Below are 26,345 nucleotides of genomic sequence, written 5' to 3'. Positions count from 1 at the left end.
GACAAACTAGAAGGGGAAAAAAAGTAATAATTATATGTTAAAATGTAGTTTTCCTTAGCATATATGCTCATTATTTGTGCAATGTCCAATATTGCAACTTGTTGTTGTTATTATTATTATTATTATGTCAATATGGTCCCTATTCTTCTAATTTATAATTTGAAAAATAAAAAAATTGTTGTTTGGATCATGAATGCATGAGTGCAACATTTTTATCTTTTATTTTGCATTATTTATAAGCATCCACAGGCTCTAAATTTGATTGATTGAACCACTTTGATACACCGTTCTTTTTTTTAAGGCTTGCTCCTTTTAAGTTTGTTTTATGTTGCAGCAGCGATACTCTGTGGCCGTATGTGGAATAACATTCATCCAAAGGGAAACACGCAATGACTATAAATCGCCGCCAGGGGTCACTGTGGCACCGCACTAAATGTCCCGGGCAGCGAGAGTCGACCAAACACCAAAGAATTTCTGCTCCAGCTGATTCGGTCGCCATCTTTGTCGCGAACATAAACAACCATGAAAGGGTCTCGTTGGTGTTGAAGTGTCTGGTTGTAGTTTCTGGAGGAGGAAGCGACAGGCCTTTCTTTTTATTTTATTTATTTTAAATCCACCCCCCACCCCACCAAAGGCTTCCTGTTTTCCGGAGAAGATGACAGTTGACGTGGTGACCTGAGCCACCGTGACAGGTAAGCTAGCGAAACTGAATCGCCTACTGTAAAACGTTGTTGTTGTGGGCACCGTCGCGATGTCATGACAACAGCGCAGCTGGCATATTTTACGCCGCGTTTTCGGGTGTTTTTGTCTCCATAATCTGCGTGTTTTTCTGTGCGGATGTTATGCGAACGCAGTCCAAGGAGACATTAAAGCGCAAACACGGAGACGTTTAGCTGTCGGGCCGCATAGTTGGAGTCAGCTTTAATTGAACCCTGTGTGTCTAAATGAGTCCTGCTTTAAACGGACAAATCCTTTTGTGCAGATATGGGGGTCCTGCGTGGATTTTCCCACCGGGAGGGACCGCAGGTGTAAAAGTGGGGGGCGGGGACTGTCCTCTGTCCCTGGTGACATGGACCAAGAGTATGAGAGGCGGCTCCTGAGGCAGATTAACCACCAGAACCTCCCGAGCAAGGCCTGCCTGACCAAGGTGAGGAGCAGAGAAGTCCCACTGGAGTTTTTGTCTCTTTTTTTTTTTCTGCAGTGAACTTACTTGTTCTGTTTACCCCAGAGCCTCGGTGCCGCCTGCAGTCCTGTCAGCGTGAAGTCTGGGGATCGCTTCATCCCCACCAGAGCTGGAAGCAACTGGAGCATCAACTTCCACTATGCCAACGTGAGACCTTCATCCAGTCACCTGCTCCTGGTCTGAGATGCTCCAAAAACCAGGACTGCACATTCTTCTGCACATTCCACTCCAGAGACCCACTCCGATCATAGTTTGATCTATTGTCAAAGGGTACCCCGTGGTGCTGTTTTTTAGCCTAAATCAAAAATCGGCGTTGCTCTCAGGGACATCGCTTCTGCAGAGTGGCGGTAGTTCGTTCGAAATTTGCCTTTGAGTTTTGGATGGGACAGTTGGAGCAAAGTAAGCCCGCCCTCACTTTCCGTCATCCATCGGTTTACACGCTGTACAGCTAGCTTACAGCATTTTTTTGGCTCCTCCTGATTCACAATGATTTGAATACATGAATACTCAGAAATACAAATTTAAGATTCACATTTTCCTGATATATGTCCTCCAATAATGATAAAAATGTCAAAAACGTCAACAACACAATTTTCATCGGAGTGGGTCTTTAGGTGAGTGGAAAAACAGATTGTAAATCTGAAAAAAACAACTCCTCCGTTTTCTGCAGGAAAACTGCCGCTCTCCGTCTCAGAACTACAAAGCAAAGGATGCCGGTTCAGATTCGGGCAAAGGTCTGAAATTCTCCCTCTTGGCCCCAGCTCTTCAGGCATGAGTTGGTTGTTTTATTGTTGTTGTTTTTTCAGATGCCGTGGCGTATGCTGCCTTGCTGAGGAACGAGTTGCTGGGGGCGGGAATCGACTCAGTGCCGGACCCCCACGGAGATGACCGGCGGCACGCCGTCCTCACTCAAGACTCCCGTGGCCTTTTTAGGGTGCAGAAAGAAAACTTCCATACTTCCCTAAAGTTTTACTCCAGTCATCTTTATAATAGCGTTCCCAGTGGTCATTGAATTCTGAATATGCCGTTTTTAGCCTAAATCCAAAAACCTGTGTCCTTTTCTAGGACATAGTTTCTGCAGGGCGACGGTAGTTTATGTTACATTCACCTGTGGGTGAGACTGTTGCAACCCCACCCTAAACCTTATAAAGGATGTTTTCTTCCGTTGCCGAGGGTGGTGTGAACGTAGCATGACATTAGCGGAGCAACAACAAACAGCTGCAAGCTTTTTCAAACGGCATTTTTTCGTCTGCTGCCCATTGACAACGATTTAAATAAAGAAATACTCAGAAGTGACATTTGTAATGCCGCAAAAACATGTTGAAAAAAACCTATTTTCATCAGTGGGTCTTTACGTTTCTCCCAGCTTTTAATATAAAATTGTAAAAAAAAATTGTATTTTATATTTCAAACTAAATATTCTCCTTAAAAAAAAGGAGAAATTGTGAAACTGATTGCTCCTCACTTTAATCTCTGGTTTTCGTGTGTTCCCCTCAGTACACTGTCCACACTAAGAGAGTGCCTTTCGACAGCGATAACGAAGTCTCCCCGTACTCCCTTTCTCCACTTAGCAACAAAAGGTAGGGAATGTCCTCATGGCTGAGCGGAGAAGACGCTTCCTCTGTGCTGGCATGGCTAAAGTCCTTTTCCTGCCGGTTTCCTGCCAGCCACAAGCTACTCCGTTCCCCCCGCAAACCTGCGCGGAAGATCTCCAAGATCCCCTTCAAAGTGCTGGACGCTCCAGAGCTGCAGGATGACTTCTACCTCAACCTGGTGGACTGGTCGGCGGGTAACCTGCTGAGCGTCGGGCTGGGAGCCTGCGTCTACCTGTGGAGCGCCTGCACCAGCCAGGTCAGCCGGAGGAGGCTCGTCTAAAGCTCACACGAGGGGGCCGGCCCCAAATTGATCACTAACTTGCATCTGCGCCCACAGGTGACGAGGCTGTGCGATCTGTCGGTGGATGGAGACTCTGTTACATCTGTGTGTTGGAACGAGAGGGTAAAGACATGGGGGTTTGAGCTCGCACAAGTTAGAAAGTAAAAGCAGAAAGAAACGGCCTGTTCTGCCTCTTGCAGGGAAGTCTGGTCTCCGTGGGAACTCACAAGGGTTACGTTCAAATCTGGGATGCAGCAGGAGGAAGGAAGCTGACCAGTTTGGAGGGTCATTCGGCGCGAGTAGGTCAGTCGGCTGCATTTAAAAGTTTCACTGGTGCTGCAGGGGTGAAACGGAGAGTTTGGTTTGCTCATCCTGTTTGCCTGCAGGTGCTCTCGCGTGGAACGGAGAACAGCTGTCGTCTGGTAGCCGGGACAGAGTGATCCTGCAGCGGGACGTCCGGACGCCCCCCTCTGCAGAGAGGAGGCTGCAGGGTCACAGGCAAGAAGTGTGCGGCCTCAAGTGGTCACCTGACCACCAGCACCTGGCCTCTGGGGGCAACGACAACAAGGTGAGGCAACTTTATCAGCAACGGAAAACAGGCAGCAGCAGAAAAGCTGACGGCTCCGAGGCTCTTCCTTCTGCAGTTACTGGTGTGGAACAGCTCCAGCCTCCTGCCCGTGCAGCAGTACAGCGACCACCTCGCCGCCGTCAAAGCCATCGCCTGGTCTCCCCACCAGCACGGGCTGCTGGCGTCGGGCGGCGGCACGGCCGACCGCTGCCTGCGCTTCTGGAACACGCTGACGGGTCAGGCTCTGCAGAGCACCGACACCGGGTCTCAGGTGTGCAACCTGGCCTGGTCCAAACACGCCAACGAACTGGTGAGGCCACATCTCAGTCTCAAGTGCTGTTTCACATGTTCACACCCCATTTATTAAAAAAATAGTTTAATAATAAGTGTTTCATTAATTTTAATTTAAAAAATAAAATAAAAAGCTCTTGCACGTCAGTACTTTCCTTTTTTCCTCAGTCACTTCCAGTGTTTATAATTTGTGCTGCAGTACCTTCTTTGAACACTAGGGGCCTCTTCCAGTTTACCTTTCTAAATTGTCTTTTTGCATCACTTCCTGTAAGAAAACTAAACTTTTAAGGAGGGTTTTGAAGCTATTCTTCTATAAAACAGGCAGCCAATAACTAATAACCTTTCATAACTATGAAAGAACCTTGAAGTTCAGCCGCATAACTGACCTACTTACACTTATTGCTGCATATTTTAAGCTTTTGCATTATCATTTTTCTTTCTAAATGAAGTCCTTTTGTTCATTTCAAACTACTCGTGTCCAGGTGAGCACTCACGGCTACTCTCAGAACCAGATTCTGGTGTGGAAGTACCCGTCACTCACACAGGTGGCCAAGCTGACCGGACACTCTTACAGAGTCCTCTACCTGGTATGGTGAAACAAGCGCCTGATTGTTGTGAGCTTCTTCAATAAAACCAGTATGAAAACCACTGTTTGTACTTTGAAATGCCGTTCTCCTCCAGGCCGTGTCTCCAGACGGAGAGGCCATCGTTACAGGAGCCGGAGACGAGACTCTGCGCTTCTGGAACGTCTTCAGCAAAACGCGCTGCACCAAGGTACGGTTAAAGAGGCAGCAGGCGTAGAACCATCCACACCGCTTCAAACCTTTAGCATGTCTACTCCTCACGCCCCCAGCTTTTTTTCTCAACTGTTTTACGGCACATGTTCTACTTACACAAGTTTGATTTTGAAATCCTTTAGAGAGGATTTCAGGAAAAGGAAAGCGGGGCGACTAAACTCTTCAGAGAAATATGTCCAAACATTTTTTTTGTAATTGCTAGAAAACATTGTTAAAATAGACAAAATGTTGTTAAAATTTTATTTACTTGCTAAATAAATTTTTTTTATATTGCTTGTTTTTATAAAGTAAATCATTACCGTAAAAATAACTAATTGTGACTATTTATTAAAAATTATATATACATATACCGTATATATATTTTTTTTACTATGTATTCTGACATTTTAATGAAAGTAAAACTCACTTTTAAAATATTGAAAGATTTTACCTATTTTTTATTGAAATGGTGAACATTTATTAAAGGAAAATGAAAATGAGTGACAGTAAAACCAAAATAATTAATTATTTTGGTTATTTTAAGCTTTTTTTCTGCCATGCATGGATGTTTCGGCCACACAAGGAGAATTCAGTGATACAGAAAGAACTACTGTAATAAACCATGTTTTTTGGAAAACTGTGACAAATCAAATGTACTTACTATTTACTAACAAAAAATCTAATTTATTCTTCTTTTTCTAGAAAATAATTGAAATTTTAATAAGTTTAATATTAAACAAGTTTAAATAAAAAGCAATTTGTGGCTTGATAAATGTAAAATTCTTAGTCTTGCATTCTTTATTTTTTTTACATTTTTCTTTTAAAAAATAAGGAAACATTTGGTTTAAAAAACTAAAATAAAAAATAATTATTTTTTTATAATTAGTTAGAATTTCATCAAAAAAAATATTTTTTTATTAATTAAAAAAAAATCAATTGACAGTTTAAAGAACTTAAGGTAAATACATTCTTAAAACTGAAAATCGCCAATAATTCTTTTTATTTTTTCCCATTTGCTCTTCTTCTCTCTGTAGGAATCAAAGTCGGTCCTGAATCTCTTCACCAGAATCCGGTAGTGGACGTCCGGGATGAGGAGCGGCGGTCTGGCTCTGAATGCATGCACCAACACACGGCACTGAGGAACTCCCCTTCACAGAGAAAAAACACTACATCCAGAGATCTTTTTCCTTTTTTTTTTTTAACCGAGGACGAACTCAAACTTCCTCCAGTCTCAGCTGACGGGAAGAAACGTCAAAGAAACAAAAACTGCTGGAAAAGCTGCTGGTGTTCTCCTGTTTTCTGTTGTGCTAAAGTGATATCGTTGTTTTATTCTGTACTGGCTGAAGTTCACAAAGAGGTCTAAGCTATATAATAATGTACTGAAGGAACATTTTTAAAGAGGCGCTGCTGTGGAACAGAGAAGATGTTGCCGGGTTCAGGCGGGGGATGTTTCTATATTTTGATAGAGTGAAAATGAACTGGAGCAGAATGAAAGGAAGAGAAAAATAAACCCAAAAGACAACATAAATTCTCTCTTGAATATAATCCGCTGTTATTACACATCAAAACACAAGTTTTCCCTGAAAGTAAATTAAGAATTGGGGATAAGAGTATTTAAACACCTATTTGGGCGGGCGGGCTGTTTGAACTAAAAGGTGGTTTCAGTATTTGGAGTATCCGGAGCCCTGCAGGCCTCTGCAGAGCTGAGAAAACTCCATCACAGTCTCCTTCATGCGCCGCTTGTTGGTTTGCTCCCTGCCACAAAAAACAAAACAAAAAGTGTGAACAAGTGCAAAATATGGGAAAAGTTTGAACAAAAATGACATTAAAGCAGTATTTCCAGATGTTCTGCAGCAGCTCTGATGATTACCTCAGGAGCTGCTGGATGAAGCTCTGTTTCTGCTCAGCAGACACCTGAGCGGCGGGAAATCCCGCCGCCTGCAGGGACTCGTTGAGCCACCGGGGCAGCAGGGCCGGACAGTGTCTGTTCAGGTTCAGCAGCACGTCAGAGAAGGGTTCGGTGGCGCCGCGGGGAGAGCCGCCTGCGATCGCCTGCAACGGAAGGGAGAGCACAAACACGACAATGATGAGGATGAAGAATCACATCACCAATGAGGGGAATGATCTTTCATCTGTCAGTCGAGTCGGATTCACATGGATGACGGTCTCCGTCAGAAGCTTTCCATCCTTCTGCAGGTCCCCGGCGAGCAAGGGCATATCTTTGCAGCGATTCAGAAACTCCGTCTGTCACAAGCACAAAAGGAAATCTGTTCTTAGAATCAGTTTTGGCCCATTGAATGTTTCAGTTTTGATGATGGGGATTATTTTGGAAGGTGCAGGCATGTCGGTGCCATCCGCTTGAAAATCTCCACACTTACATAAAACAGGCAGGCAGCTTTGACTGTAGCCGTCTCTGGAAACTTGATGGCCTGAATCCCTGGGAGAAAGCAATTCAAAATCCCTTTTATGCAACTGATTCATAGTCAAGATAAAGATTTTATTTTCCTAAAGTCAGCTGGATTTAAGGTTGTTTATGTTACTTGGAAAATTATGCATAAATAAAAACTAATTTCATCATTCAGTACACATGCATTTGTCTTAAAATAGGTTTTGTTTCCGTGTTCTTTTTGCTCCAGGTTTTCTTTAGTTCAAGCATGTAAAGATCAGCTGTTCCTCAATGATCACCTATCATATGCAGTCTAGAGTGAAGGCTGGTTGGGGGCCACAGATACCCCAGCCCATCCCAAAGAAGGGCCTGCTCTGATTAGCTGTTAGAAAGGTTCATTTAACAAACAAAAAGAGTAATACAATCTTTTTAGGAGATTCTAATTTTTGACATTAGAATTAAAATCTTTTGCCCAAATCTCGGCCTCAGGTTGTCCGTTGTATCGTAGTTTAATACATGAAACTCAAAGTGCATGCACTCAGTTGAATCAATGTTTCGGGGCCCCGTGACGTATTTTTGACAGTTTGAACTGGATCGCAACAATCTTGAAATACTTGTAAGAATTGGAGTAAGACAACTCTGAATATTTTTTTTTGTTTTGTTTTGTTCAGTTTGACATTTTTCTTTGTACTTTAGGTGTCCTCTACTACAAAAAGAAGAGATACTAACCGCAATGAAACAAGGCCTCAACATCCAGCTGGTCCGAATGGTACAAGCCAGGTTTTCTTTTAAGTATCTAACAGTCAGAAGTACAGAGAGTTTGAGATAGGGGGCAGATTTTGACCAGTAAAGATCTATATGAAGGTGAGGAAATCAAACTGACCTGAGCGTGAAGGTACATGAATGATTCTACAATATCCGGATGATCCCTCAGACCTGCAAAAGCACGACCGGCTTGATCAAAATCACTCTGGAATCAAGCCTTTTCTCTGCAGCTTTCTGTTACCTTGTTGAAATAAAGCCAGTGTGGCGGAGGTCAGCACTTCAGTGAGGCCCTTGATGTCGGAGATGTGATGCTCCTCTCCAGCAAAAATGTGAACCATCTGAAACACAGCGACGCTGTGTCACAAATGCATGTTGGATGGAAAAAAATGGTGTTGTTTGTGTCCATAAATGTGTTACCTGACGTGCCAGGTTCAAGGCGGAGGCCTGAGGAAACGCCCCGTACATCTGCCCCAACATCTCACACAGCTGGGGCACCATCGGCCCAAAATCATACAGGAGTGTGCGTACGGATTTATCAAAAACGCCACAAACCGCCTGTGAAGAGAAAAAGGGAGTGTCCCAATTTATGCAAATGCATTGATTCCACATGTGCAATTGTCATCATTGAATAAAGGGATACCTCCACCACCTCTGAGTCACAAAGCCATTTACCAAGGATGGTCTGAATCAGAGGGAACACTTGCTGGAGGACAACCACAACCTGCACATCATAAATGAAGACTGTTCCCATTTTCTCCAAAGCAAAACCATTAATATTTGGTTTAAACTTTGTATGATTTCTTGTAAACTCACCGGGTTTGGTGGTCTCTGTGAGGGGGAGAGTCTGAGACTGGCGTCTCCCTCTGAGACCTCTGAATGGGTGCTAATGTCCAGAGTGGAAAACAAATTGGACAGCATCCCCAGGATGTGCATGATGCTCTGTTTGTTGGAGGCATTCGGCTGCAAAGAAGACACAGTTTTCTCCTTTTCCTGGTCTATTTAAGGCTTGTGCAAAAAAATCAAGATACTTTCCTATGTATGTTTTGTTGTGATGCTGAGTGCCTCTTTGGCACCCAGTATCCCATTTGGTTTAGTTTCATTTACCTCCTGGTGTGCCAGTGCATCCAGCTGTTGGATGTGAGGTGTGATGAGGGAGTGCAGGCCGCTTAGAATCTCCTCTGCAGGAAGAGCGGACAGCAGAAAACCCAAGGCCTGCATCAGCCACATGCACTGGCTGCTCTGCACCCACACACAATAGCATGTGCCCTCAAGTTGACGGCAATACGTTCACCAAATGTGAAATACGTTACTTCATCAAAGCTGTTTACTCACCTTATGAAGGTTTTTCAGCAGCACAGTCTGTGGAAAAGATTCCAAAAAAAAGAAAAATACATCCACTGCTTCAAACAAATCTGTATGTGGCTGTTAACCTTAAATCCATACAGATTCCATCTTAAAAAATTTTGTTAAAAAGATGACAAGTCTGACCTGTGAGACGGAGAGGATGTCTTGGGCGCAGGGGCTGAAGTTTTGCCTGCACTCCCTGCAGATCCTCTTCAACGTGGACACGCTGGACACTGACAGCTCTTCCTTCTCGAGGCCCTGCAGCACCATCGGCAGAACGCTGCTCAGCATCACAGGGTGATCGGCCAGCCATTCGGCCAAGGATCCTGCTCGATTACAGAGCGCAAAGTTGAGTTATTTTTACTGTTTCAACTTGTGGAACTCCCATTTTACCAGAAAGGTCATCTTGATTCATTTTTATAGGTTGAAGATGTTTCACCTTAGTTAGCTCAGCTTTGGGCAATATCTTACTCGGCTGCAGCAACTTGTGACTGACTAAATGAAGAAGAAAACTCGCAAGTATATACCTTAACAGTTAAGGTCTGTAAAGGATAATGCCAGTCGAGGCGTCCATTATCAGAAATTAACGGACTTCGCGGATGCAACCGTCGGATGCATCGGCCTCTGGTGGGAGGTTGGCTCCAGTGTTCCGCAGCGGAGCTGCCATAAGTGTGTGAATGTGTGTGTGCATAGGTGAATGGGACTGTGACTGTAAAGCACTTAGGACCTTTGAAGAAGGTAGGAAAGTGCTTTACAAGAATACGCCATACGCTATTTGGTCCGCGGTGCAATGCGTTGTCATGGTAACGGCCTTAACTGCAGTGGCCAAGGAAAGCGATACGCTGATCGTCATGACAGGTTAAAAAAAAGCAACAGTTCAGAGAGAAAGTTCATCTCTTACCTCTTGTTTTTGTCTATTTATAGAAGCAAAAGTTTGTTTCAAAGTCTATATAGTTCAATTCCTCCTCCTTTTCCCTCCTTTTTTCTCTTTTTACTTTTTCTGCTGCATCGCAGTCTTCTAGGATCAAATTAACCAAACAAGTTAAAGTAAACTATAAAATCACCCGTCTTTTCTAACTGTTTTGCTGTTGTGATAAACTGTGGAAAATATGTTGCTTTTTTAAAAATATTAATAATTGGAATACCAAGTGTAGCGCAATGACATAAAACATTTGGGCCATGTGACAGGACATCTTTTTTAGGTGTGATATATCACTTGTCAATCCACTCCCTGCAGTAAATCAGAACCAAGTATTCACCCAGACCATTGTGTAAATTTTGGGTACATACTTGCAAGTTTTGTTCTTCAATTGGTCCCCATGACGCCTGTTGATCCAAATATGCATCAAACAATAAACCTACCATAATTTAGCATCTACTTGAAAGCAATTAGTAAAGTAACAGTAAGTACTTTTGTTTTTCAATGCTGGACATAAATTCAGGCATTAAGGGGTTAAACTGGCTCTGCAAAAATGCCACAAAACCTCCACTGAATTTTGATTAAAACTCACATACACGCTAGTGAAAATTACCCATTTACAACACCAACTCATCTACTTAGTTTCAGGGGTTGCCAATTCCTTACAAAGCCGTTAATCTCACACTTTTTTTTATCTTTAGGAACTAAACTGAAAATAGTCCAAGATAATTTTGACTCAATTTACAGAACGTTTAAAATCAGACAGAATCAGGGATGTTTTTTTTTTTTAGACATTAGTGGTTGCATTTGACTAGCCACAGGGGTTGCAAGCCAGTAACTTCTGTGCCGGTCCCAAGCCCGGATAAATAGAGAGGGTTGCGTCAGGAAGGGCATCCGGCGTAAAAATTGCCAAAATAACCATGCGAATCATCCACAACACTTTAGACATACCGGATCGGTCGAGGCCCGGGTTAACAACGACCGCCACCGATGCTGTTAACCTACAGGGTGTCGGTGGAAATTTGACTACTGTTGGTGGAAGAAAGAGGGGAGGCAGAAGGGTCCGTGGCCAGAGAGAGAAGGGAAAAGGCAGGAACATAGGTTTGAGAATAGGGACTCTTAACGTTGGCACAATGACAGGGAAAGGCAGAGAGCTGGCAGACATGATGGAGAGAAGGAAGGTAGATGTACTGTGTGTGCAGGAGACAAGGTGGAAGGGCAGCAAGGCACGTAGTATTGGAGGAGGATACAAACTGTTCTATCATGGTGTTGATAGGAAGAGAAACGGGGTAGGAGTGATTCTGAAGGGGGAGTTTGTAAACAGTGTTCTAGAGGTGAAAAGAGTCTCAGACAGGATGATGAGCCTAAAGTTAGAAATTGAAGGGGTGATGGTGAATGTAGTCAGTGGGTATGCGCCACAGGTTGGCTGTGAGTTAGAAGTGAAGGAGAGATTCTGGAGTGAGTTGGATGAGGTCATAGAGAGTTTTCCCAGAGGAGAGAGAGTTGTTATTGGAGCAGACTTTAATGGACATGTTGGTGAGGGCAACAGAGGTGATGAGGAGGTGATGGGCAGGTTTGGTGTGAAGGAAAGGAATCTGGAGGGACAGATGGTGGTGGACTTTGCGAAGAGGATGGAAATGGCTGTAGTCAACACTTACTTCCAGAAGAGAGAGGAACATAGAGTGACATACAGAAGTGGAGGTAGGAGTACTCAGGTGGACTACATCCTATGTAGACGAGGTCATTTGAGAGAGGTTAATGACTGCAAAGTGGTGGTAGGAGAGAGTGTAGCCAGACAGCACCGCATGGTGGTGTGTAAGATGACTCTGGAGGTCAGGAAGAAGAAGAGAGGGAAAACAGAAAAGAAGACCAAGTGGTGGAAGCTACAGAATGAAGAAACTTGTGAGGAATTTAGGCAGAAGTTGAGGCAGGTCCTGGGTGGTCAGGATGAGCTTCCAGAGGACTGGGAAACTACAGCAGAGATTATCAGGGAAACAGGTAGGAAGGTGCTAGGTGTGTCATCTGGAAAGAGGAAAGACGGTAAAGAGACTTGGTGGTGGAATGAGGAAGTACAGGAATGCGTCCAGAGGAAGAGGTTGGCTAAAAGGAAGTGGGATGTAGAAAGGACTGAGGAAGGTAGACAGGAGTACAAGGAAGCGCAGCGTAGAGTGAAGAGAGAGGTGGCAAAGGCCAAACAGAAAGCTTACGATGAGCTATATGACAGGTTAGACACAAAGGAAGGAGAGAAGGACTTGTACAGGCTAGCCAGAGAGAGAGACAGAGATGGGAAGGACGTGCAACAGATAAGGGTGATTAAGGACAGAGATGGAAAGGTGCTAACAACCCAAGAGAGTGTACAGAAAAGATGGAAGGAGTATTTTGAGGAGCTGATGAACGAGGAAAATGACAGGGAAAGAAGGGAGGAAGATGTGGTTGTTGTGGAGCAGGAAGTAGCAGAGATTGGAAAGGATGAGGTTAGGAAGGCTCTGAAAAGGATGAAGAGCGGAAAGGCCGTTGGTCCTGATGACGTACCTGTGGAGGTATGGAAGTGCTTAGGAGAGACAGCAGTGGAATTTCTAACAAGGTTGTTCAATAGGATTTTAGAGAGTGAGAAGATGCCTGAGGAATGGAGGAGAAGCGTTCTGGTTCCGATCTTTAAGAACAAGGGTGACACGCAGAACTGCAGCAACTATAGAGGAATCAAGTTGATGAGCCACACAATGAAGCTGTGGGAAAGAGTAGTGGAAGCCAGGCTTAGGAAGAAGGTGGAGATCTGTGAGCAGCAGTATGGTTTCATGCCCCGTAAGAGCACCACTGATGCCATTTTTGCTTTGAGAATGTTGATGGAAAAGTACAGAGAAGGTCAGAAGGAGCTGCATTGTGTGTTCGTAGATTTAGAGAAGGCGTATGACAGGGTGCCGAGGGAGGAGCTGTGGTACTGTATGAGGTCGTCTGGAGTGGCAGAGAAGTATGTCAGAGTAGTTCAGGACATGTATGAGAGAAGTATGACGGTGGTGAGATGTGCTGTAGGTCAGACAGAGGAGTTCAAGGTGGAGGTGGGACTACACCAAGGATCAGCTTTGAGTCCTTTTTTGTTTGCTATGCTGATGGACAGGCTGACAGATGAGGTAAGACAGGAATCTCCCTGGACAATGATGTTTGCGGATGACATTGTAATTTGCAGTGAGAGTAGAGAGCAGGTGGAGGAACAGCTAGAGAGCTGGAGGTTTGCTCTGGAAAGAAGAGGCATGAAGGTCAGTCGTAGTAAGACAGAATACATGTGTCTGAACGAGAGGGATCAAGGTAGAAGCGTTAGGTTACAGGGGGCTGAGGTGAAGAAGGTGCAGGAGTTTAAGTACTTGGGGTCAACAGTTCAGTGTGATGGGGATTGTGGAAAAGAGGTGAAGAGGCGAGTGCAGGCAGGTTGGAGCGGTTGGAGGAAAGTGTCAGGAGTGTTGTGTGACAGAAGAGTGTCAGCAAGACTCAAAGGAAAGGTGTACAAGACAGTGGTGAGACCAGCTCTGCTCTATGGGTTAGAGACGGTAGCAGTGAGACAGAGACAAGAGGCTGAGATGGAGGTAGCGGAGATGAAGATGTTGAGGTTCTCCTTAGGAGTGACCAGGTTAGACAGGATAAGGAACGAGTACATCAGAGGGACGGCTCATGTTGCCTGTGTTAGCGACAAAGTCAGAGAAGCCAGACTGAGATGGTTTGGACATGTTCAGAGGAGGGATAGTGGATATATTGGTAGAAGGATGTTGGAGATGGAGCTGCCTGGCAGGAGGGCAAGAGGACGGCCAAAGAGGAGATACATGGATGTCTTAACAGAGGACATGAAGTTGGCTAACGTTAGGGTAGAAGATGTTCATGATAGAGTGAGGTGGAAAAGGATGATTCGCTGTGGCGACCCCTGATGGGAAAAGCCGAAAGAGAAAGAAGAAGTGGTTGCATTTGACTAATCTGTCCTATTCTCTGTCAGTTGGGTTTTAGAAAACCAAACGTGGTAAATGAAGGTGCATCTTATTGCAGATGATTGATGTATTTTCAAAGCTCCTCCCCTTTCCATAAAAATTTAAGTCAAGGCGGCAGAAAATGCTTTGACATGCTGTTTCTCTAGGCTAGGCTGCTTTTGGCAACATGTACCCATTTCAGTGGCTTGCTGTCTTAATGCAAATGGTCACAAGAGCTCAGAAGAGATGGATTTGACTGCTTACATGGCTTGAAGACCAATTAGAGCCTAAATTTGTTCTTATTCTTTTAAATGAACCTATTAAAAACGTCTGGTTCAGCAATTGGTCTTGATCTTGCCTGGTGAGCAAACACTTTGTTGGAACGCTGTAATGATTATATTATCATATCTGGCTGCCATTGGTTGGACATTCATGTGCAGTCTGGGAATTTGCAGTGACAGCTTCAAAGACATTCTTAAATTTACAAATGTTGGCAAGTTTCTTTCAATTTCAGGGAATTGATATTGCGTAAATGCCACTCAAGCTAATCACCTTAAGTCAAACTTTGACTGGGGTTCATGGACCAATGGAGGCCAAACCCATAAAAAGTTTCTTGGACCTTCAAATTCAACTAAATCTAAGGAACTTTTTTTTGTTTTGTTTTTTAGAAACAATTAAAACGTATGCAACAAATGTGACTATTAACAGAGAAAATGATTGAACGGAAATGGTTAAGTAATGAATTGACCTGCTGGATGACACTTTATAAACATTCTCAGGAATACAATGTGCAAGATGGATGGTGATGCAACTGGAGAAGGTACCTATAGTGTACATGACTGTGTCTGCTAGCATGAGGTTGCTGATATTGATTCTGGGGAGGAGCCCAATGAGACCAGGGATGACATCAGAGTAGTTCACATCTATGGTCTCAGCGATGGACTGGAAGCCGAACAGCAGAGCCTCTGTGTCCTGACAGTACGAACAAGTAAATACAAGCTGTCAAACAAGGCAAAGCAGATAAGGGATGAGAGCAAAAGTGAGCAACAAAAGTTCTATTCTGTTGATGGAAAGGGAATAGGATTGATGGGTCTGAGAAGTAGAATGAAATTCTATAAATACTATATTTTTTTAGATAAAAATTTTGTTTTTGGTCTTTTTAAAATGTTCTTGTGACATTTTTCTCATGATAGAGGACATATATTAAGAAAATTAAGCTTAATTTTCAACAAACCATTCATCAGCTTCAAAAAAAGTAACATGTTTGTGTCTGCTGATCATTTTAAAGACGTATTTTTTAACACTTTTTTAATGAAAGTTTTATTCCGTCATGGTACCTGCCAAACTCCCGACTGTTGGGGATCCATGAGCTGTCTGCCGAGACCGTCGTAGAGTTTACTGAGCAGCTCTGATCCCAATATTTCATAAACATACATCAGAGTATCAGAGATGTCCACCCTGTAAAGAGACAATAACAGTTAAAGATGCAACGCAAAGCTCCAACTGTGGAAACACTGCTTTTGAAATGTCTGTTCAGATGATCAGAACCAGTTTATTCCGGTTCCAACTTCAGTTTTCCTGATTACCTGTAAATGCGAAATTGCTCTTTGTCATCTGAAGACCAGGAGGCATACTCTTCCTCAGAAGGATAGTGGGATTTTTGAAGCAGCACATCCACCAGTTGGAAATAAACTGGCCTGTAAACCTGCAGATAAACCGCCTGCTTTTCTTCCTCAAAGGACAAAATGTCATCCTGGAAATGTCATAAATAAGGACATTAGAGTTCTCAAATGTCTTATACTTGAAATAAAAATCAAAGAAGCTTTACAAAATCACATGTTCTTCTTTCTGTACCTGTAAAGTGTACCAGAAGGTAAGTGTGAGGGAGCTTGTGGTTTCGCTGACAGGGTAGTGTCCAGGGATGCCCGAACAGAACAGAATCATGTTGACCAAAGCCAAATATTCTTGCCAGTGGTCCAACTGTTCCAACAAAACCCTGTGGTACGCCGACAGTTTCAAAAAACTTAAACTGAAGACAGAGCTCTGCAGGTGTGTTTGAGGATACCTGGAGTGCGTTTCCCCCAAAGCAACGGCGATGCGACAGATCCCATGGGAGGTCTCCATGTCTCCAACCTGAGCAGCTGTCTTCAGCTGGTCGTAAAGCCCGAGGACCAGAGGCATGAGGCTCAGGAGAGCGTCGATGTACCTGCACACCAGCACTCTGAGGCCCAGCTACGAAAATAATCCTACCCATTACCCAGCATGCTCCTCACCTTTGGCAGTCGGGCTGTGAGATGACAGTAACTATTGTCTCCACAGCCGAATCGAACAGCTGTGGGTTTGATAGCGTAGAGAAAAAGTCCTGGACCAGCTCCTGGCTTTCTCCCAAAGACACATCCAGCCCAACCCAGCTGGACAGGCAGTGGAGGACCTTCTCCTTCACCAGGCTAGATGAGTCCTGACTTTGCAGCAGCTGTCGCAGCATGGGACACACAGTGGCCCACTCGCTCGCCAGAGCTTCTCTCAGCTGAGAGCGGCGAGCCGGAGCGAGGCGGCTGCTCAGGAATTCCTCTGGAATCACTGTGAGGAGCTCCAACAGAGCAAGACAATGAGCCTGAGGGTCTCGAGAGACCTCTGCACTGCAACCCCCTTCAGAATCCTGCTTCTGTGGTTGGAACGCTCGCACAATGTCCACTACTGGCTGAGACCACACGTGGGGTATTAGGTTCAGAGCCATCGAGGCCAGGGCCACACAGAGACGAGTCCGAACCATTTTGGGCCCAGCGGAGAAGTGCAAGATCTGTGAGAGGAGCTGCATCCTGAGGGTTTCGTGCTGCTCTGTGGGGAGGTCACTCCAGTGGTGGCAGATTTTGATGTGGAGGGTGCTGGCACCAAAAAACTGAACCTCTGGGATCTGCAGTGAGACATTTTAGGATTAGAGCACAAAAAATGTTTCATTGCAGAGCTCTGATATTCAATTTAAAAAAAATGTCTCTTTTCTGGGATGGTCTCAGACCTTGTCAGAGCCGAGGAGGGCCCAGCACCACTGCCACCCCTGTGCAGAGGCCTGAGCCTGGGTCAGCCACTTCTGAGCGACATCCTTCTGTGCCATGTCTGGATCGAAGTACAGCTGGTACAGAGCCTGGAGGCAGAGGGCAGAAAAACTCCTTTCTGTTCCGATCAACTCAAAATTTGCTTCCCTTTTTAAATGTACATCCTACTGTATCTTAAAGTCCCGCTTCGATCAGCTTTTGATTTATTTCATAAGTGTTCCTATTGGTCTTTTAATTATGATTAAGCCGTTTTTAGCCACAATTCTTTTAAAAGTGTTGTTTTTTGGGGCAAAGTTTCTGCAGAGTAGTTCATCAAGAATTTGCCTCTGAGCTGAGGGTGGGACTGTGGGGAGTAAGCCCTCCCCTCTCATTTCCCATCATCCCTATGTTTACTGCTACAGCTCTTTTCCAACTGCCTTTTTTCGTCTGCTCCTGATTCACAATTTAATTAAAGAACTAGTACTCTAGAAATGCAGTTTGAATCTTAATTTTCTTTTCATATGTCGTCCATCGTGCAAAGAAATATAACAACCCCGTCTCTGTGTTCCACAAGAAGGAAGTTTGTATAACCTGTACATAAGCCTTAGTGCTGCATAATAGATAAACTTGATATAGAAAAAAGAAGTTTGTTGTCCTTGCAACTCATCTAGAACACATGCTTAGTTATTATTAGGACAGAATGTGCTTAGCTGGCATCATGTTTCAAAAGCTGCACTTTAGCCCAAGCCTTAATAAATCAAATATACTCCTACTTTCTTCTGTTATTTTACACTCTATAGTTCAATACTTTGACATTTATTCATCATTTCTTTTAATAGTTAAGAGTATTTATTCTCAAGATGAAGACTTTAAAGTAACTCACAGTCTCCACATTCTCCACTGTCTGGTCCATCTCCATCTGTTCTGGAGTAGATGGAGGCTCCATTGGGGTAGGGTTATGGTAACTTCCAGGGTCTGATCGATGGGAATAGTTCGTGGAGTGAGTCGACTCTGTCTGAGCGCTCACAGGGTCCCTTAAGTCCGAGTACACATGCGCAGAGTGCGGTATGCGCGCCGATATACTGCCCTCTGTGGGGGCTCACAATACCCCCCCCCCCCCCCCCGCTGCAGTCCAATCAAATATCGGATGGGGTCATAATAACGAAAAAGTACAGTAAACTTGCCTGTACAGCCCTAACCAGGCGCTCCTGACGCAGCAGCTGCGCCTCTGACGCACCGAGCTCTGATTGGTTGGAGGGACCGACAGCAAACCGATGCACTTAAACAAATTATTCTCGACTGGAGGACGAGCAGAAAAGTGGGGAGGGATGAACCCACACCGCCATCCGCGCTCGCCCATCTCTTTCAATTAAAGCCTCCGCGTGTGTTTCCGCTCTGGCGGCCACACCCACGCTGCTCTTCTGCCCGACTCCCCCAGGATATTTTTAGCGCTGATGAGGCGCCCCGTCGATCCACGTAACGGAAACATCAGATCGAGAGACCAGAGCTTCCGAGATGAGACCGGAGGTTCGTTTGGTGTTCGGCGCGTTGGTGGTGATCACCGGATCCCCGCAGGCAGCAGGTAAGAGGCGGACGGCGGAGTTCTGCCACCCATCTGCCGGACCCGGAGATGCTCTCTGCCGCCTGAAGGCCCCAGTCATGCTGACAGATTTTTCCAGAACTTTTCAAATGTATCATATGATGTAATCATTCTGGGATAAAAATAAAACAAGGTCTTAAATTTGATCTGGAAAAAGGATTAAAAACATTTGGTTAGGCTTCAAATTTCATTTTGAATGAACTTTTTGTTATCGTTGATGTTGTTTAGGCTCCGTTGTTAAGAATTTGTCTCTTATTTTCAGTTTTGTGTGTCATTTGCATCATAGATGATTAATTAAAAGAAAATCTGTCATTAAAACTGAACAAGTAAACCAAGCAAAATAGTAGTAATAATAATAATAATGAAGACAATAATGCTAAATTTAAATTAAAAAAAACAATAAGATCAATAATAATAATAATCTGTGCTTGGAAGGTGCCCTAGGCTCTATGTTGATATTTCCACCTGGTGTGGCAAATTATTAATTTATTTTTAAATTGATTTTATTTATTTTCTCATTTTGCTGATTGCACAGTTGAAAGCTAATACTGCTCCGTGATCTTGCTTGGGGGCGCTTCCGCTTTGCAGCATCAGACAGCTGACCTTTTCTGTCAGCAAAGGTTTGCAGTGATTGAAAGAGAGCGTGCAGACTACTTTACAAGTTGCTTCAGTCCTGAATTTGTAGTAGAACCAGCAGAATAATTCGTTTTGTGTTTTTGCATTCTGAAATGCAGATTTTCGATTCCACACAGACCCCCCCCCCTCCAAAAAAAAAAGGCCCACTGTAAAGTGAGAACATTAGTGTTATGAAAGAACACGCAGATGCAACAGTTTGCAGCTGATTCTTTGTTTTGGTGTTAAGAACATCAAATGAATGAAGTAAAATATCACAACTAAACATGTATCCTCATAGGGATGCCCTGTGGAACAGTGGTTAGCACCCTCGCCTCACAGTGACCCCAAAAGAGTTAAGAAAATGAATGAATAAATGAATGTGTCCTCCCACTGGGATTTAAATTAGACAATAAGGTTTACTGATTGTTTTAACCACAGACACAACAGTAACCAGGTTAATTCAATAACCAGTCAATAACAATAACCAGGTTACTTCATCAGACTCCTGGCAGGGTGACACATTTTCTGCTATAAAAAGCAGCTTAATGGCAAATCCAGCTTGATATTGAGCTTTGATAAGAAAGCTGTTTCCTCCAACAAACACAACTACCACAGTTGAGCTTTGTGTTTGTCAAAAATAAATAAATAATTGTCTAACTTAAATTAGTAAATGCCATTCTTTGAAGCCCAAAACACTCTCCTTCAGCCTTCTTGTAAATCCAAGAGGTTCCAGGGTGACTTTCGCTAAGCAGCACAGCAGACGCACTTACAACTGGATTTTAGCCTTTAAATCCCTTTGGATGTAAATGTATAACATTTCACAGAAAAATGTAACTGTCAAATAACTATAGGTATCTCTAAAACATTCAGGATTCTTATGGAATAAAAGAAAAAAGGCGTGTTGTGACCACTGAATAAACTGCAGAGTTGAGTGTCTTGGTTGATCTTAAACCTCCTTCTGAGTTTCCAGCTCCTACAAATACAAGGGGAAAAGGTTGAATTGGCTCCTCGTGAAGTACTTCAAAAACAAACAACTGAACATCAACTTAAGTTGATCAGACAACATTATAGGACAAACGCCATCATGTTACTCTGAAAAAGTTAAACTCTTTCAGCACAAACTTTGGGAAAGACTTTACCTAAAAGATTTCTTCCTCCAGACATTTACTGCGTTATAAAGGCTCAAGATGTCTTAGTTAATAAGGTTTCAATACTTGTACCCCATAAAAATACCACATCATGAATAATTTCAGTATTTCATTTCACAGATCTGCAGCCTCCCGCCCCCACCTTGGCCTTACCCCTCAGCCATGAGACTTCAGAACCTACAACCGCTCCCCCAGTGGAAGGTTCCGTCCATCCAGAGAGTCCCACAAACGAAGAAATGACCGCTAATTTCTCCATCTCAAACCACACAGTAGCTTCACCAACTTACTCTGATACAACTGCTCACCCTGACGCCCAATCCCTCTCAGGTAATCACTCCCAAATGAGTCCACAAGTCTATTACTGTCTCTGTTTGTGTAATTTCTCCCGTCCCATCTCTTTACATTGTCTTATAAGTACCTTAATTCAAACTTCCCCATAAATTCAGCGTGTTTTCAAACAGACTGTCCTCTCACGACCTTCTGACTTCCTGGCTGAGAATGCATGACCAAACTTCACTCCAAAGACGCCTTTTTATAGCTTAGATAAACATTGTCAGCTGATGTCAACGGGCTCTTTTAGCTGCACAGAAATAACAGAAAGAGGGTATAAGAGTGCTCACAATGCAGCTGTTCATGTCACTTCCTGTCCCTTAAGGACAATTTGGAGGTCATCACTCGGAAAAGTGTTTCTATCAAATTTTAAGCTTTTAGCTTTGTGAAATGAACCTGTAAACTAATCTTACTTCTTTATTTGGAACAAATCTGAATATGACTTAGAGACAAAATGTGTTAAATAGACATTCACATTAAATATTGCTGAATAGGAAATGAAATCAAGTGAAGATTGGACGGTGCAGATCAGCATTTACTATCAGAAGTGTTAAAGTCTTAGTAGCAGGGTTGAGAAATCTCTGCCTGCTCTGTGTGGACCTGAGCAGCTCACATCCTCTCTTTCAGCTGCTGCAGACAGCCTTTCATCCACGCTGACCTCTCTGAGCTCCACCTCTAAACAGGCCCCGACTGCTGAGGGCAGAACCCTCTTGAGCATCTTTTCATCTCAGTCAGTCGCCATGGCGCACAGTTCCACCCCCCCCACCCCCACACAGCCATCAACAGTATCTGCAGCCTCCAAACAAACCCTAACCACAGCGATAGGTCAGGCCTCAGCAGGGCCGACGCACCAGGATGTTCCATCTGAGCTGAATGTCGGAGATGAAGGTGAGAACACTCTTTTCAGTCGTTCTACCTCCAAAATGTACCTTTTAACTTTATCCACATTCAGTTCATTTCCTTTTAAAGACCTGAGGGGTTTCCACCTCCACAAAAACTCTCCACTTGATCCCCTGCTGGCTGGCCTGCTCTCGGTCTTCATTGTCACCACTGCCGTTGTCTTCATTGCCCTCTTCCTCAAGTTCCGTCAGCGCATGAATCACCCGGAGTTCCACCGTTTGCAGGACCTTCCCATGGTAAGATGAGGGACAAAACCAGTTATTTAAAATCATGTGACGTTTAATCTATGAAACTGAGTGAAAATATATTGACTTATAGTTAGGACATAATAAGTTGGAATTTACCTGCAGTTACACCAACTCACCACTACATTAGCTTCAATAGAAAGTGGCAGCAGAGAGCACTCACAATTTCAAAGCAATTTCATTAATTTTCAACGTGATGTTTTGTGATGCCATCTTCAACACTTCAAACTTGACTTATTCGGTATTAATAAAAAAAGCTTAGTAGCAAAGGTGGTTTGATTAAGCTTAAATATGCATTAACACCTAACCCCGTAATTGTAAATAACATTTTTGGTATTTTACGACATTTGTATTGAGAATCAGAACTACTCCGTATAATGATGCTTTCACCTCCGTGCTACATAGTCAACAACTTATTTGTCCCTCCTTGTATATAAAAAAAACATGGTTAAAGATCTCTGCCTGGTGCAGATTTAAACTGTATTTTGTTATTGTAAGATTTCTGCAGCGTCATTTTACTCACTACGTGACCTTTCAACTCATGTTATTTAAAAAAAATCTTTATTTTTGTGTGGTTAATGTTCATCTCTTTTAGTTTTTTCTTTAGAAACATACTCCCAAAGCTCCTTTTCCACAGTCTATTTCACCTTGATCAGTATAAAGACTGCATGCTCTCTTGGTGTATTATCACCTATACATGTACTATATAAATAAATGACAGTAAACGTCGAGCTGTTTGTTTCTCCTCTTTCATTCTCTGACACAGTTGGTCTTTTTTCCCTGGTTTCTTGCAGGATGATCTGATGGAGGACACGCCACTCTCCAGATACTCCTACTGATGGAAACATGTGGTTCTCATTGGTGCTCACTCCATGCATTTGAAACAACAGCTGAACAGGCCCTTTAGATGTGAGGAAAAGCTTTCTATGAAAGGCAGCAGCATCAAGAGTCAAAAGTTTGCATCTGTGGATGAAAAGAGTCAGTATCGACCCAGCTACAAAGGAGTTTCGTAATGTAAATCCTTTAAACTGAGATTCCAGCTCACGTTAACATTCGTCCACATTCCCTTTGTTGCTCTGGAGACTGTCAGGAACCTGTTGCTGTTGTTACAAACCAACAGAAAAAAAGGCACAGCTGCTGCTGCGTTGACTGTCTCCTCGTGAGCACTTTAATGCACCACAAATGGTCATACTGCCCCCTAGGGGACAGGTAGGGTAGTGTTCACTTCTGGTTAATAAGATCAGATATTTACAGTAAACAGAGCGACATGCAGCCACAGACTGGATATGTTAGATTTTTTAAGGCCTTCAGGGGGGGTTTGATGACCAAATATGAATAAGTGCACTTTCGAACTGCTGCCTTAAAGGAAGTTGTAAAGACAACTTCAGAATAAGAGAAAAAAATGAGACAGAAAGGCTAACAGAAAATACTACTTCAGAACATTTATCCAGGTTATGTGACAAAATCTAGTGCTACAGCTCTGAATGCTATAACCTATAAATGTATTAAACCTGTATAGTCCTAGTTTGACAGTAGTGTAAAACTTGAAATTATAATTTTTGCGAGGAACGTTGCTCAGATGTCTCATGAAAATGTTGGTTTTGGAGCTTTTGACCTGGTGTCACTGGAAGCGCCGACAGTGGTGTGGGATGGAACGCCACTGAAATGTGAGAATAAATATAACAATGAACTTGGTTGGGTGTGTTTTAAATGCCGGGCGTAAAAAAAGTGTGGGCGAGGTTCCAACTGTTGAATCACTTTTGTCGAGTGTGATTGAAGGGTTACGAGTCCCTGGGACTGATGGCTTAGAGAGTTAATGATCTGGCCCAGATATGCAACGTGGACTTTGAGCAAACCCTCAATAATAATAAAAGACGAAGAGAAAAAAAAAAAAAAAAAAAAAATCGATTGCAAACCACTCCCTGCATGCACAGAAACACACCTGTTAAACACAACTATAACACATGTCTACAAACCATATTTTATATTAAAAGTAATCCATGGGGTTGTGAGGAATAATAAAAAGAGAGTAGAGGCAGTCATGGAGATTTTTTTATTTAAAAAGTTACATTTTACTTGTTTTCAGCTATGCATAATGTCAAAACTCTTGTTGTTCAGGTTGATGAATTATAAAGAAAAGGCATCACTTTGAGTGTAGAAAGGCATTTAGGAAGTCAAAGGATCCCCTGCTGATCTCTAAACAGGCAGTTCCTTTTTTTTTCTGTTGTTAGGAACTGGTCGAATCAGCTGACTTCAATTAAACATCTCTCTGCTCAAACATTCATAGGACATACAATAGTAAAAGTGTCATCAAAGGATTAAATGATTGTGCTATTAGAGCATAATAGTGCATTCATTCTCGGTTTTACGCCTGAAGCCGACGGAAGGGTCCGAACCGTGGTCCGTCGTAGCCCAGCATGTGGGTCCCGAAGCGGAGAGTGGTCAGCATCATTCCCAGTAAAGCCCAGGTCCCGAACGCCCCCCTCATCCTTTTCTTGGGGTCTGGTAGAAACACAGACAGTAGCGTAAAATTAACACAAAATAAGAAAAGCTATAAAAGTGATAGAATAGGAATTATTTTACCTCCTGTAGCGTAGCCATGCGCATACACTTCTCTACCTACGATCCACACCATTCCTAATCCACTGACAAGGCGCTGAACAAAGAACGAACAAAGAAGATGAACAATGAACAAAGAAGTTTAACAGATGAACATGCTTTTATTTTGTAAAACAATATTTTAAATCTGACAGGAGGCCATTGTTTTAGGAGTGGTGTACAAACTAAACTTACAGGACAATGCAAGCCGCCCACTGCAAGGCAGAAAAGAAAGGCGGGGTAAAGCTCCAGGCTGGTGGGAAGGAACAAAGGCGTCAACTTTCACCTGCTTCACTTTCAACTTACAACTGATATTATGCCACATGATGATTATTAAAATGAAACATTATTTTATGCAGTAGCTTTAATACCTACGTGTTCTGATGAGCTCGCTGGATGCAGTTGAAGATGACCCCAGTTTCTGGGTCATCGCTGTACATCTTAGGATACTGCAAAGTCACGGTTTTAGAAAGGCTGGTGTGAGTTTCAGTTCTGCTAGGAGAGCAGAAACAGGCAAACACTGCTGCTCACCGGGACGTTGTACTTCTTCCGAGCTTTGCCAACTTTGACAGCCAGGTGTCCCACCATGATCATGCTGGCGAAGCCTGTCAGAACCACGTATCCATACTCTTTGGAAAGGACAACCATCTCGGCAAACCTGTCGTCGGTGCAAAGAGATAGATGGCTCGGTAAGAAAAAGCTGGCGTTTCAGCCTTTTAACACATTCGAAATCCTTCATTTCCTGTATAAAAACAAAGTGCTACTAATACGGGTAGAATGGTTTAGCTGCAGCGAAATGTCGTTTACATAAATAAAATCAAATTACCAAAAAATAAATGCGAGAATTTACCCAACAGTGAAAGCTAGCCAAACCGCTTTGACCGTGGAGAGTCAGTGGGCGCGCGCGGAGGACACTGAAGTTTCCTTGTTGAGCGCGTGGACGCTTCGTACGTAATTGCGTAATGAGTGGGCGTGGGGTGTTACCTGTGGCCCAGTATCCCTCCTTTAGTATATTTCGACATATTTTTTTCTTTGAGGTTCATCCTCTTCTTCAGTAATTATTTATGAAAACAATACTATATACTATGCCGCTATAATCCAGTGAAAGCGATTTGTATGATCGTACAATGACATTTTTCTGCCGTATTATTGGTGCAACATGGGAAAATTTCCCGCATCCCCAAATCCGGAACTACAGGTTTGATTTACATACACAAACTGGCTCATGTGATAAATTTAATAAATCTTTTGAATTTACCGCTACTTAGAGGACTTTTTGCCTTTCACTTGGTTTTTGCCCTCTACATAAAGTTTTTTTTTAAATATATTTTTTAAAAGTAATAATATTAGTAATATGACCACAATTACCTATTTGACATTCAGTCAGACATGTGCCACTCCCAGGTGCAAGAAGGCACAGCTCCTCTCACTGTCCAATAGAAATGGAGCTGGTATGCTTATTCTGGCTGGAATAAAGGTCACAACATCATAAGTGCAACGTTTTTGCTTTAATTGACAAAAATCAATGAAAAACAAAAGCAAAAGTGCCTGCTTTGCATGGCTTGGCACAGGAAAGTCAACCCCATGGAGGGTGTACCCTGCCTGACAGGCTCCGGCATCTCCGTGACCCTGAAAGGGACAACGGGTTTTAAGAAAATGGATGGATGGATGTTTCCTGATAGACATATTTATTAATTTTGTAGCCCTAAAGCAGGAGTCTGCAAACTTTAACATTAAAATAGCCATTTGGATCATTTTCTTACTGACCAAAATGTATGGAAGCATATGTGTCTCATTATTCAAAATAAAAGTCAATACTG

The 26,345-nt window shown here is 43.2% G+C and overlaps 4 protein-coding genes across 6 annotated transcripts; 2 read left to right on the top strand and 2 right to left on the bottom strand.

Moving 5' to 3' along the window:
• Positions 1-444: 444 nt before the first annotated feature.
• On the top strand, positions 445-6,216 carry LOC101174862 (fizzy-related protein homolog). Of its 2 annotated transcripts, none has more exons than XM_023965356.1 (14): positions 445-692; positions 983-1,147; positions 1,229-1,360; positions 1,854-1,917; positions 1,990-2,117; positions 2,681-2,763; positions 2,851-3,034; positions 3,116-3,181; positions 3,259-3,361; positions 3,445-3,626; positions 3,703-3,936; positions 4,400-4,504; positions 4,599-4,691; positions 5,728-6,216. In XM_023965356.1, the coding sequence occupies exons 2-14, from the start codon at positions 1,070-1,072 to the stop codon at positions 5,767-5,769; spliced, it is 1,494 nt and encodes a 497-aa protein (XP_023821124.1). In that variant the 5' UTR covers positions 445-692; positions 983-1,069; the 3' UTR covers positions 5,770-6,216. The 2 variants fall into 2 exon arrangements, with proteins under 2 accessions (XP_023821124.1, XP_023821125.1); XM_023965357.1 differs by having other exon boundaries at positions 446-692; positions 1,229-1,330.
• Positions 5,677-18,196, bottom strand: LOC101174623 (importin-13). The gene is made up of 21 exons (XM_004078986.4): positions 17,973-18,196; positions 17,074-17,199; positions 16,331-16,971; positions 16,123-16,263; positions 15,912-16,053; positions 15,644-15,810; positions 15,395-15,515; positions 14,882-15,029; positions 9,333-9,514; positions 9,177-9,203; positions 8,949-9,083; positions 8,658-8,804; positions 8,485-8,565; positions 8,262-8,399; positions 8,086-8,182; positions 7,963-8,015; positions 7,809-7,875; positions 7,072-7,130; positions 6,848-6,937; positions 6,564-6,745; positions 5,677-6,448 (listed from the first exon to the last, which is right to left on the bottom strand). Exons 1-21 carry the CDS (start codon positions 18,033-18,035, stop codon positions 6,355-6,357), a joined length of 2,901 nt encoding a protein of 966 aa, XP_004079034.2. The 5' UTR covers positions 18,036-18,196; the 3' UTR covers positions 5,677-6,354.
• Positions 18,197-18,247: 51 nt separating this feature from the next.
• LOC101174375 lies at positions 18,248-23,831 on the top strand. The gene is made up of 5 exons (XM_004078985.4): positions 18,248-18,671; positions 20,573-20,779; positions 21,410-21,670; positions 21,752-21,918; positions 22,722-23,831. Exons 1-5 carry the CDS (start codon positions 18,605-18,607, stop codon positions 22,764-22,766), a joined length of 747 nt encoding a protein of 248 aa, XP_004079033.1. The 5' UTR covers positions 18,248-18,604; the 3' UTR covers positions 22,767-23,831.
• Positions 23,832-23,959: 128 nt separating this feature from the next.
• On the bottom strand, positions 23,960-25,501 carry mgst3 (microsomal glutathione S-transferase 3). Of its 2 annotated transcripts, none has more exons than XM_023965361.1 (6): positions 25,376-25,501; positions 25,057-25,183; positions 24,901-24,974; positions 24,721-24,778; positions 24,511-24,583; positions 23,960-24,429 (listed from the first exon to the last, which is right to left on the bottom strand). In XM_023965361.1, exons 2-6 carry the CDS (start codon positions 25,171-25,173, stop codon positions 24,293-24,295), a joined length of 459 nt encoding a protein of 152 aa, XP_023821129.1. In that variant the 5' UTR covers positions 25,174-25,183; positions 25,376-25,501; the 3' UTR covers positions 23,960-24,292. The 2 variants fall into 2 exon arrangements, with proteins under 2 accessions (XP_023821129.1, XP_004079031.3); XM_004078983.4 differs by having other exon boundaries at positions 25,352-25,469.
• Between the last annotated feature and the right edge of the window lie 844 nt (positions 25,502-26,345).

The sequence above is a fragment of the Oryzias latipes genome, chromosome 17 (genome assembly GCF_002234675.1).
Source record: "Oryzias latipes chromosome 17, ASM223467v1".
Taxonomy (NCBI): domain Eukaryota; kingdom Metazoa; phylum Chordata; class Actinopteri; order Beloniformes; family Adrianichthyidae; genus Oryzias; species Oryzias latipes.
Note: the sequence above shows the minus strand (reverse complement) of the source record. Positions and strands in the feature narration are given on the sequence as shown.

What these genes read in the sequence shown, in the direction of transcription:
- LOC101174862 (XM_023965356.1), top strand. Translation starts at nt 1,070, where the DNA reads ATGGACCAAGAGTATGAGAGGCGGCTCCTGAGGCAGATTAACCACCAG. An exon ending in CTGGGGGCAACGACAACAAG is followed by an intron (nt 3,627 to 3,702) that starts GTGAGGCAACTT and finishes TTCCTTCTGCAG; the next exon opens with TTACTGGTGTGGAACAGCTC. An exon ending in CTTACAGAGTCCTCTACCTG is followed by an intron (nt 4,505 to 4,598) that starts GTATGGTGAAAC and finishes GTTCTCCTCCAG; the next exon opens with GCCGTGTCTCCAGACGGAGA.
- LOC101174623 (XM_004078986.4), bottom strand. Translation starts at nt 18,035, where the DNA reads ATGGAGCCTCCATCTACTCCAGAACAGATGGAGATGGACCAGACAGTG. An exon ending in ACTGGCTTTATTTCAACAAG is followed by an intron (nt 8,016 to 8,085) that starts GTAACAGAAAGC and finishes GTGCTTTTGCAG; the next exon opens with GTCTGAGGGATCATCCGGAT. An exon ending in TCATGTACCTTCACGCTCAG is followed by an intron (nt 7,876 to 7,962) that starts GTCAGTTTGATT and finishes TCTGACTGTTAG; the next exon opens with ATACTTAAAAGAAAACCTGG.
- LOC101174375 (XM_004078985.4), top strand. Translation starts at nt 18,605, where the DNA reads ATGAGACCGGAGGTTCGTTTGGTGTTCGGCGCGTTGGTGGTGATCACC. An exon ending in TGACGCCCAATCCCTCTCAG is followed by an intron (nt 20,780 to 21,409) that starts GTAATCACTCCC and finishes CCTCTCTTTCAG; the next exon opens with CTGCTGCAGACAGCCTTTCA. An exon ending in GCTGAATGTCGGAGATGAAG is followed by an intron (nt 21,671 to 21,751) that starts GTGAGAACACTC and finishes TTCCTTTTAAAG; the next exon opens with ACCTGAGGGGTTTCCACCTC.
- mgst3 (XM_023965361.1), bottom strand. Translation starts at nt 25,173, where the DNA reads ATGGTTGTCCTTTCCAAAGAGTATGGATACGTGGTTCTGACAGGCTTC. An exon ending in GGAAGAAGTACAACGTCCCG is followed by an intron (nt 24,975 to 25,056) that starts GTGAGCAGCAGT and finishes GTGACTTTGCAG; the next exon opens with TATCCTAAGATGTACAGCGA. An exon ending in TGGGCGGCTTGCATTGTCCT is followed by an intron (nt 24,584 to 24,720) that starts GTAAGTTTAGTT and finishes TTCTTTGTTCAG; the next exon opens with CGCCTTGTCAGTGGATTAGG.